The sequence below is a fragment of the Mustela erminea genome, chromosome 10 (genome assembly GCF_009829155.1).
Source record: "Mustela erminea isolate mMusErm1 chromosome 10, mMusErm1.Pri, whole genome shotgun sequence".
Classification (NCBI taxonomy): domain Eukaryota; kingdom Metazoa; phylum Chordata; class Mammalia; order Carnivora; family Mustelidae; genus Mustela; species Mustela erminea.
Genome location: NC_045623.1, coordinates 72,731,833 through 72,743,348, shown reverse-complemented (window position 1 = coordinate 72,743,348; position 11,516 = coordinate 72,731,833). Strand labels below are relative to the sequence as shown.

The window sequence follows — 11,516 nt, the reverse complement described above, 5'->3', positions numbered from 1 at the left end:
ACACACGGCTATAGATGAAGGATCTGCGCCCTGGACACACCGCCAGCGGAGGGATGAATGAGCGGGCAAAGGGGCGATCAAGAGAACCCACGCGAACCCACTCGGAAGCAGCCAAGCGCAGCCGCTTAAGGAGCAGCGGAAGCCCCGCCTCTTCCGGCCGCGGCACGGACACCTCGGCAGCCACGGCGGCGGGGCCGCGGCGGGCGCCGACTCGGCCCGCCCCCTTACCCCCGCCCCGCCCCGCCCCGCGCCGCCGCCGGCCCGGCCGCTGTCAGCTCTCCTCAGCGTCGGGCCGAGGCGCTGTGTATGCTGAGCTGCTGCGGCCGCAGGCTGCTGCACGTCCTGGGCCTTAGCTTCCCGCTGCTGACCCGCCGGCCGCTTTTTCTCTGCCCTCACCGCCTCATGAAACCGCTGGTCGTGTTCGTCCTCGGCGGTCCTGGCGCCGGCAAGGGGACCCAGTGCGCCCGCATCGTCGAGGTGAGGCCCGGGCAGCTGGCGCGCTCCCTGGGCTTGACCGGACGCCGGGACGGCCTGTCCCGCCGCGCCGGGCGGTCCGCGCCCCCCGGAGCCGCGGACTAAGCGGACTACGAGTCCCGGCGACCGTTGCGTCGTCCGCGCGGCGGTGGTCGAAGGGTCCTGAGGCGCGCGGCCTTTCGGGACTCGTAGTCCACGTCCGCCCGCCTCGGGGGCGCCCTGAATAGAGGGGGACCGCTTGGGGTCGCTTTGTTCCCGCGCCCCTCTTTCCTTACAATTTGGGGACCAAGTTCGTCTCGAGAGTGGGCTGGGAGGGGGATCCGGGAGGATCAGCCTTTGGGGACTCCCGGCGCGCCGAGGTCAGTGTGTCGCTGGTTGTGAGGTGGGTGAAGGCAGCGGGAGCGTGGGTTCAGGTTTGAGGCAGTGAGCGCTCGCAGCTGTCTGGAAGGGAGACCGGTTTATCCACTCCGCCCCTTCCCGCAAGCCCTTTGTAAACACCTCCGCTAACCTAACCCTGGTCTTAATCCTGGAAAGGAACCCCGGGGGACAGGGTGTTGCTAAAGGTCCTCTGTGATCTGCCCGGAGCACTTTTCTGGCCTTGTCAGTGGCAGTACCAGCTCCGAGGCTCAGCCCGGATTCGTGTGGTCGAAAAGCCGCGGAGCAGAGTAGGAGTTCAAGCTTCAACCTCTGGTCCCGCTGCCAACTCACGCTTTTGGCCGTGGCCAAGTCACTTCCTCTCTTGTCTCAGTTGCACTCTAGACCGTACGAGGATCTCCACCCAGATTTAAACTCCATGTAAAATACCTCCCAGCTCTAAAATTGTGTTTCTTTTTTTGTTGTTGCTTCACGACGTGTTCAGGTTACCGGTTCAATTCTGTAAATTTTCGAACAGAGAAACGTGGTTAGCTGCAGTAACACTGTGAGAAGAAAGGCTTATTGGAAAATCTGGGGAATGGAATTGGGAGGGAAGGAAAACAGGGTATGTAGAAACGAGAGGCGCCCAGTGGTGCTGTGAAACACCCAGACAATCCTTGTGAAACTCGGTGACCACAAAATTTGACCCAGAACTCTAAAATAATGCCCTCTTCTGTTCCACGACGTGGCTTATATTAGCTTTGGGCTTTCATTCCTCCCCTATGTTCCTACAGTCCACGCCTGTCCTATATTTTATTCTCTAAAGAGCATCCAAGGCGAAGTGGTAACATCTATTTCATTACTGTTTTACAGCTGTCTTAATAATTCCTGATCATTTTTAGGAATGAAAGTGGGACTAATTAAACAAAAAAACTCCACATAAATATTTGGCTTCTTATTTTTGTTGGTTCTTTTAACTTTTTAAGACAAGTGGCAATTGAATGATTTCAGGTTTGTTTTTTATTTTTTATTTTAATTTTTTTTTAAAGATTTTATTTATTTATCTGACAGACAGAAATCACAACTAGGCAGAGAGGCAGGCAGAGAGAGAGGAAGGGAAGCAGGCTCCCCGATGAGCAGAGAGCCCGACTCCGGGCTCAATCCCAGGATCCTGGGATCATGACCTGGGCGGAAGGCAGAGGCTTAACCCACTGAGCCACCCAGGCGCCCCTATTTTTTATTTTATTTTTAAAAAGATTTTATTTATTTATTTGATAGAGACACAGCAAGAGAGGGAACACAAGCGGTGGGGGGCGGCTGGGGGTAGGTGGGAGAGGGAGAAGCAGGCTTCCCACTGAGCAGGGAGCCCCATGATCTGAGCAGAAGGCAGAGGCTTAATGACTGAGCCACCCAGGTGCCCCTGTTTTGTTTTGTTTTTTGTTTTTTGTTTGTTTGTTTGTTTTTGTTTTTAATGTCTGAGATGACTCTTACATGTATATAGCATAATAGGGGAAGGAGAAGAGATTTCAGAGCCAAACAGATATGGGTTCAAACCTTAACTCTGCCATTTACTGTTTCTTTTCTTCTTTTTAAGATTTTATTTATTTTTAAGTATCTCTACGCCCAACATGGGGCCTGAACTCACAACCTGGAGATCAAGAGTTGCATGCTTTACTGACTGAGCCAGCTAGGTACCCCCATTTACTGTTTCTTTAGACCCAGGGAAGTTGCTACTTTTAGCTGGCCTTCCTCTGTGAAAAGAGAAATAATACCTGTCTAGCATGGTAGTTGTGAATGTTAAATGAGGTAAAATAGGGGCGCCTGGGTGGCTCAGTGGGTTGAAGCCTCTGCCTCTGGCTTGGGTCATGATCCCAGGGTCCTGGGATCGAGCCCCCCATCCTGCTCTCTGCTCAGCGGGGAGCCTGCTTCCACCTCTCTCTCTCTCTCTTTGCCTGCCTCTGCCTACTTGTGATCTCTGCCTGTCAAATAAATAAATAAAATCTTAAAAAAAAGTGAGGTAAAATATCTGGCACACATCGAAGCAGATAATTTTTTCCCTCCATTTTAGACTTCCTGTTCTGAATTTATGAAGTTGGTTATTTCTACTTTGAAGTAGTATTACTTTAAAAATTGGTTTTTGATAGCTATATTTGAGTGCATTTAAATATTTTGTTTCTGAATCATAATGTGGCTTTAAATATCCACATCCAGACTAATAATACTCATATTACTCCACTGCTTTAAAAATAATCTACACATTCTGTAACTAGTATTTATTCTTTACTCAGTTCAGTAATGGCTGATAATGTTTTAAATCTGTTAATTATCAACTCTAAGATTTTCATAATTAAATGTTTCCTAATGTATTATTCTTTAATATTTTGGCAATTATATAAGCTTAAGTTGTTTTAAACTGTCATCTTCTTTCATGAAAATAGTTCCTCTTGATTTCAGTGGCCATAAACAATTAAGTTAATTTCTACAAATTCCATATAGTTTATAATTTAGCAATTGCTATCTCCTAACTGACTAAATTGAACAATGGAATGTCTATGAACAGTTAAGTCAGAGGTGTCCACCCCCCCTCAGGAGTCTTTTGTGTTTTGACTCAATTTTTTATTTCATAGGCAAATATAAACTGAATTTTAAACAACTATAATTCTGGGGACTAAGTTTTTTTTCTGTAAGGAAAAAGTTCTGTAACTCAAGGTTAAATTCCTATCATGCCAATGCTAATTTAGCTCACAGGGTACCTGAAATGTAGTTGAAATAAATTTGGGGAGGTCGGGAATTACACTGATTTCCAACTCAGGCTGCCAGAAGTACCTATTTGGGCCTGGCTATAGAATCTGAGACTATTCGGTCCTCCAGTATCCTAGGACATTGCGGTTAGTGATGAGGGTATAACGGGAGGGAAGCTGGATTGTAGGTATATATGTATTTATTATCTATTTCTTTTCTCCCTTCCCTCCCTCCTTTTCCTTCCTTCTTTCCTTCCTGGTGATGAGTTTTATCTCTGCTACTTACTCTCCCAGACCTTGAGGAAGAAAAGGCAAATCTGATGCAGTATTTTCTGAAACTGTTCTGAACTGGGATGGGAGGATTTGAGGGAGATTTGGGTTTTGACTTTGCCCATTTATTTGTACTGGTCTTCCTCAGTTTTATTTTCTAACTAATTGTTTCTAAATCTGTGTCCTCTTGTACTCAGTTTGTTTTTGAAAATTAGTGGTTTTCTAAATCAGTGCAATCCTTTCAGAGTTAAGTGCTTAGAGTTATTGTGGAATAACTTGTTACTAAAAAACGGCAGGGATACTGTGTCATTTTTTTAATTTCTAAAATTAAGCTTTATATTGTTTTGGCCCAAGAAAAATTTTGGTGCCATAACCTAAATTTGTCTTTCAAAATAACCACAATTTTGCATGTGTTAGCTGGAAGGATATTTAAACCTCCTCTCTCTCTCTCTTTCTTTTTTAAAATGTTTTTTATTTATTCATTTGAGACAGAGAAATACAGAGAGTGCATGAGCAGGGGGAGAGGGAGAGAGATGAAGGCTCCTCGCTGAGCTGGGAGTTCATGCAGAGCTGATACCAGGACATTGAGATCATGACCTGGGCTCAACCATCTGAGCCACGCAGGCGCCCCTTAAACCTCCTCTCTTTTAAAGATTTGCTTACATAAATTATGCTAAAGCTGATTCAATGCCAGATTGCTTTCTTTAGTACCCCAAAAGCATTCTTGTCATCTGTGTCATAACTTTCTCCATGGACGAGAAACTCCTACTTTGTATGGTCTTCCTACCTACTGTGCTTAGAAATTTTGGGATGCTATTAACTTTAAGCATGTAGAAATCAGAGAGATTATTTTATTTGCCATTGTGTTTCTAGTGTTGAACATTGTGCCCGGCACATAGTAAGGGCTTAGTAAATACTTTTTTGAATTAGTAGTTTTAGAGGATGCTGGTTTGTCCTAAGATGTGAAAAGTTTTAAAATTTGGTCCCCAGGGGGCGCCCAAGTAGCGGTTAGCTCTCCCAATTCCAGGACAGAAATGCTTGAATGAGACCTAGCTCTGCCATACTCAGATTTCTTTTTAAAGATTATTTATTTATTTATTTGACAGACAATGAGACAGGGAATACAAGCAGGGGGAGTGAGAGAGGGAGAAGCAGGCTTTCCGCTGATCAGAGAGCCGGATGCTGAGCTTGCTCCAAGGACCTGGTATCAGGACCTGAGTCCAAGGCAAACACTTAAGGACTGAGCCACCCAGGCACCGCTAAGTTTTGTTATGTAACACTTCTGCTTACTCTCCATGAATAAATGGTATGGTTGTGAAAATCTGCTGATTCTAAAATATCCAAGCTCCTGATCACAAATCGCCAAAGCAGATAATGGCTCATAGATGAAACTTGATATAGGAAGATTTACTAAACATTCCCTTGTTTAAAAACAAGCCTTTCTCTCCTTTTGGGGGGACAGGATAGAGTAAGAGATAAGTTTTTTTTTTTTTTTTAATAATAGAAAGTTTAAATTATCTGTAAAAGAGTCCACAGAATTCTTGACTCTTCTGAAGCACCTACCTACCACCTTTCTATTAAAGGTGGTTGTAACTTAGAATTTTTTTTTTTTTTTTTTTTTGGTTAAGAACTTCTAGGAGGGGAGAATGTATTGAGATATTACCATCACTACTTTTGAAAACTTTCTTTTTTTTCTCTTTCTATTTTAAGTTACAAAAGTAATACATAGTTGTTTGGGAAAAGTAAAATCCTCTCTAGTTCTGATGCCAGTCATGTTAGCTCTCTGGTTTTTACTGCTTCCCCATCTCTTTCTCAATATTCTTAAAAATGCTAGTGTATATATATGTATTTTTTTTTTTTTTTTAACCTCCAGATGGAATTCTTCTGTTTTCTACTGAATGTATCATGGATATCCTTTCAGGTCTTTACATTTTTTTTTTCTTTAAAGATTTTATTATTAGAGCATGAGCGAACGAGAGAGAGAGAGAGAGAGCACGCGAGAGCGAGCGTGAGGTTGGGGAGGTGAGCAGCATGCAGAGGGAGAAGCAGACTCCGAGTTGAACAGGGAGCCCTATGCAGGACTCTATCCCAAGGACCCTGAGATCATGACCAGAGCCAAAGGCGGACACCTAACGGACTGAGCAACCCAGGCACCCAATTTAATTCGTTCTTAGTAGTAGCTGTAGAATATTCCATAATATGCATGTTCTATAGCATGGTTTTACCATTCCCCTATTGATGGACATTCAGGATAGTCTCCAGGAATTATTTTGCTATTGCGAACAGTACTTCAGAAAACTTCCTTGTAAATACAACATTGCATATGGATGCTGTTTTTGTAAGTAAAGTACCTTAAAGTAGGATTGTTCAGTCAGAGGATATGTGCATTTTTTATTTTAATTGATAATTGTCAGAATACTTCTCAAATACATTATACTTACTACATTTCTGTCAGCAGTGTATGGTTCTTTATTAGCACAGGATGGTTATCAATCACTTTAATTTTTGCAAACTGGTACATCTCCTTTCTAAAGTTTTTCTGAGTAAATTCCTCATTTTTTCAAAGGTGAAGAGGCATAATTTAAAAATATCCTTTTACTTGTCATTTGTTCAGAAAACAGTTTTTTGAGAGCTGGGCACTGTGATTGTTGCTAAGATGAATAAAGCACAGATCCTTCTCTTAAAAGCTTTTAGTTAGTGTGGAGGCAAGGAAGTTAATCGGTGACTTCTACAGAATAGAGTGGTAAATCCTGTGATACAAACGTACTAAATCTACCATTTAGATAAGGGACATTTAAATTTCAGTCCAGTGGGTCAGGGAGGTCTTCCCAGGGGAGGTGATATTTCTGAAATCAGTTTTGAAGGACAGTAGGAAAGAAGCAGCTGGGAGGTGTGGGGGAGTAGAGAACACTTAAAGCAGAATTACCCTTAAACAGGGTAATTGGAGGTTTCATTTCTGAGAAAAGCCTAATGAGAGAAAACCTATATGAGATTGACCCAGAAAACACTTCCTGAATGCAGACTTGTGCTGTATCTGTGTATGGGGACACAGGCTTCTTGAGGCTTTCACTTTTGTAAAGGTAGATGCACACTTAACAGAATTTTATGAGAAAAGATATGAAAAACTTCTGCAAATATTCAAGTTTACATTACATTTAAAAAAAACTGTTTATCTTGTAGTTCTTCCTTCTGAGTTATTGTAATGTCTTCAAGGGTGGGGACCCTAGCTTTTACTCCTTCTCCTACCTGGTGTTTGAAATGCTTGCTCATCTTTCAGATTTAGCTTGTTACGGAGATTCCCAGACAATCTCAGTTAATGGTGCCCTTACAGTGTCTCAGTAATTTTTATCACAACTACCCTAGTCCAAAATAAATATCTAAGTTATATTTGTTAAGTAATTAGATCTGAACAATACTTAGGTATTTTCAAACAACTTGTGATCTTTGACCACAGTTCCAGACTTACACCTTCCTAAACCCTTGGAATTTCCCAACTGTTGAGAGTTACAGAAGGTTTCTTGTTATGTTGATGAGGTAGGGTTTGGACCCCACCTAAGGTGGGGGTGGGGTGCTGGTTGACCGGAAAACCAACTGTATGATCCGAGGGTTGGAACTTTTAGTCTCCCCCCTCCCCTTCACCTCCAGGGAGAGGAGTGAGCCTGGATGTTTAATCAGTTGCCAATGGCCAGTGGTTTAATCAATCATGACTATGTAATGGAGCTTCCAAAAATGAGGGCGGGGTCAGAGAGCTCCTGGTTTGATGAACACCTGGAGAGTCCAGGGGAGTCGCCTGTCTGTAGAGGCACTGAAGCTCTGTGCCCTTGTGCTGTGCTTATATCTGGCTGTTCCTGAGGTATAACCTCTTCATAGTAAACCAGTGATCTAGAAAGTAAAATATTTCTTTGAGTTTTGTGAGCCATTCTAGCAAATTAATCAAACCCAAAGAGGGGGCTTGGGGCCCTCTAATTTATAGCCAGTTGGTTAGAAGTACAGGCAGTACCTTGGACTTGGGACTGGGCTCTGAAGTGATTGTGGTGGGGGGCAGTCTTGTAGAGCTGAACTTTTAACCTGTGGAAGCTGATGAATCTCTGGGTAGATAGTGTCAGAATTGAGTTGAATTTTCACACACTCTGATGGTGTTTGAGAATCGTGTAAGGGAACCTGCCCCTCAAATTAGAATTGGGTCCAGAAACCCCAAAGACTAGCCCATGAGACCATAAACTCCATATGGGAGGAGAACCCTGAATTTCTGATTTACTTTCATATTTTTAGTGCCCAGCACAATGTCTGGCATAAATTGATGCTCAGTGAACATTTAAGTAGATTTTGAAGCCATTCAGATCTGCCCCCTTGATGAGTTAAAGTTTTGCTTTTTAGTTTCTTCCACTGAAAATTTGGGGTATTAATTTACTTTTCATGGTGATTATGAGGATTAATTAAAAATGTCTGGCAGAGTGCCTAATACATGTTATTATTACTTCATATATGTTAGCCCACCCCCCTCCCCTTTGCCTACTCTGTGCTTATCCATAAATAGTCAATGAAGGAAATGCTTTGAGCAGTGTAAGTAGCTGTACTTTGTGTACATGTTGGTACAGATAGATACATTCTTAGTCATTAGACTGAAGAAAAATTGAACTGAAGGGATATGAATTAATATCAAAGTGTCATACCTGTGTGTTGTCTATTGGGCAATATGTAGAGTTCAGATTCTAGAGTTAGACTGCCTGGGTTTGGTTTTCATCCTAACATCTACTGTGTGTGTGCCACCTCAGCCAAGTCATTTAATCTCTCTGTGCTTAAATTTCCTCATCTGTAAAATGGGAATAATTATATAGTATCTACCTCATAGGGGTGGTGTGCAGATTAAATGAGCTAATATTTGTTTAGTTCTTAGAGCAGTGCCAGGCACATAGTAAATCATACATAAATGTTAGCTATTTTTATTATCATCATCTTTTTATGTGTTAATTTTTTATATCTCCCTCCCCCATCTGCTTTCTTTGACTTGATTGAGACACCCACCCCCATTTACTCCCTTCTACTTTGGTGGCTCTTCAGTCTGTTCATAATGGTTGCCCTAGAAATTTTAAGCATACATGTTATTTAACTTAAGTCTAATATTGATTAATATTTTTATTCTCCCCACTCCTAAACAAAGAAATGCTTTAGGATGCTTAACTCTATGTTCCATCCTCTTCTGTTTTCCAGGATTTAAATACTGCAGTGATTTTTTTAAATCCCTGCAAACGATGTGTTAGTGTTTTATAACAGTGATGTAATGTTTGTAGAATAACACATATATACCAGTTTGTCTATTCACCATCTATTTTGCATCTCAGAACTTCCTTCTTTTTTCCTTAACAAGTTTCTTGAATCAGTATGGGCTTGTGGTTAGGAATTGTTGCTGTTTTCTCTGCATGTTAGCTTCTCTTTTCTGGTAGCCACTAAAAATATCATCCTTTTGGGGGTTCTGACTTTACATGGAGCTCTTTGATCTGATCTTCAGCCCTATTTAGGCCTAAGTCTTTGCCCCCTTTCTCCAGTTTGTGGGCCATTAAATGCCAGGTTCTAGCCATCAGATTGGGGGTGGGAAAAGACCTCAGGGCAGCCATAATTCTAGCAGGCACTCACTCTAGATTTGTGCATTCTTGATTTAATTAAATCTGAGTTACTCTGGTTTTCTTCCAGCTCCATCATGCATTGAAAAAGGATAATACACACACACACACACACACACACACGTGTGTGTGTGTGTGTGTGTGTGTATACATACGTGTATGTATGTATATATACGGGGTGCCTGGCTGGCTTACTCATTAGAGCATGAGATTCTTGATCTTGGGATCATGAGTTAGAGCCCCACATTGGGTGTAGAGATTACTTAAGAAAATAAAGAAAAAATGTTATAAAAAATAATTTGGGGTGCTTGGCTGGCTCAGTCAGTGGAGCATGTGGCTCTTGATCTTGGGGTTGTGCGTTCAAGCCCTATGTTGGATGTAGAGCTTATTTTAGAATGAAATCTTTAAAAATACACACACATACACATATATCCAACTACATGGGTTTGCTCTGCAGGGAGGAGTTTCCCTGAATGTACATATATATTCTACCCACATGAAAATTAGATGCCTTTACCTAAGTCTTAGCACCTTTTCAGTGTCTGTTCTTTCCCTTATCTGTACTCTCTTTGAAATCTACCTGATGTATACCGCTTGGGTTAAAGTTTCAGTGACAATAATGGGTTACTCTAAATGCCACATTGTAGTTAAAATGCTAATGGGGAGAGGACTTCAGTGACTGTGGACCTCCAAGTCACATAGGAGTACAGTATTTTTTTCTAACGATTGTCCTGAATTGAAATTCAGAGCACTTCAGAGGAGTTCTTTAGTAGTGGGACTTTTAGATCTTAGTAAGAGAGAAGGGGTGAGCTTGGATGATAACCTTCTTATTCATGTCATGTTGGCCTAATCACGCTGACTCATGTTAACCTTAAAGCTAATACTTTTAGCCCAATTGCCTATGTAAATGTATTTGCTCTAACATTTCTATTGCTTTAACCTGGCAAATCAAGAACATTTTTATAGACTGAACATGTGATAAGAGCATCTAGAATTTAATAAAGAACAGGTGTGAGTAGACATATTGTTTGCCAACAGTTTTATGATGCCTGGTAAATAAAGCTAACAAAACATTACTTTGGCAAAGGAAAAAGCACCAGTTGTTACCTACCATTCTCAGAAACTTTCTCTTTGAAGGACTGGGTCCCATGAGTTGCTTTCTATGCCTGGTTTCCGTCAGTCTTCTCTAGAAGACCCAAAAGTTGGTTTTATTCATCATTAGGCTGTATCTTATATCAACAAACAATTAAATATGTTTGAAACTTCCGTAATGTATTTATCACTGGTGTGTGCCATTGGAAAGTATTACGTGTTTAATTTAACCGATAAGATTTACCTTTATAACTATGAATGATTTAGGTAGATAATATGAATTAATATTTTCTTGGTGTCTATAGGGAGTAGAGAGACAGCCCAGAGGCTTTGATAATGTGATTGGGAATTGACTTAATGGCTAATACAGGTTGTTATATAGTGGACAGCTTTATTTGCTACTTACTTAGTGATTATTGGGTGAGGCAGGTGGTAAGTGGAAATGATAATGGTGTCAGAAACGGTAGTGGTGTCATAAAGGCAAAAGTAAAGCGAGGGTTGTCAGAATCTAGCTGAATGGTGTAGATAGTCCCAATATGCCTGGCTCTTTGTGTTTGGATAAACTTCTCTCAACCCCATGCTAGGATACAACCGAGTGATAAAGTACATCAAATTTGAATTTCCTTTTTAATTTCTACCAGGAGATTCTGTTATTTAAAGGCAGTAACTGCTTAAAGGCAAAAGACTGTCTCCAGGTCTGTCACCTAGGCATTGCCCTGGATGCCCACTCTGGATTAATAGTCAGACTTAGGTTCAAGTACTGGTTTCCTCTCCACTAACTGGCAAGTTGGTTTATTTCAATGTTCCCTTTTGTAAAAGGAGGGGTGTAGAAGTAGGTGGTCTTCCAACACTGAAACATTTGTATCCCAATGACGTAAGTGTTAGATAGTATGTATTAGATAGTGTGTAATCCAGTGCAGTCATATTCAGAGGCAAATTATCCAGTCATTGTCAATATGTATAC

The 11,516-nt window shown here is 41.7% G+C and overlaps 1 protein-coding gene across 1 annotated transcript in view; it reads left to right on the top strand.

The window, feature by feature from the left end:
- Positions 1–223: 223 nt before the first annotated feature.
- Positions 224–11,516, top strand: part of CMPK1 (cytidine/uridine monophosphate kinase 1) — a 36,698-nt gene continuing 25,405 nt past the window's right edge. Inside the window, exon 1 of the mRNA XM_032301902.1 lies at positions 224–477. Coding sequence (XP_032157793.1) covers positions 307–477 — 171 coding nt within the window. The 5' untranslated portion in view covers positions 224–306. The remainder of the gene's footprint in view (positions 478–11,516) is intronic.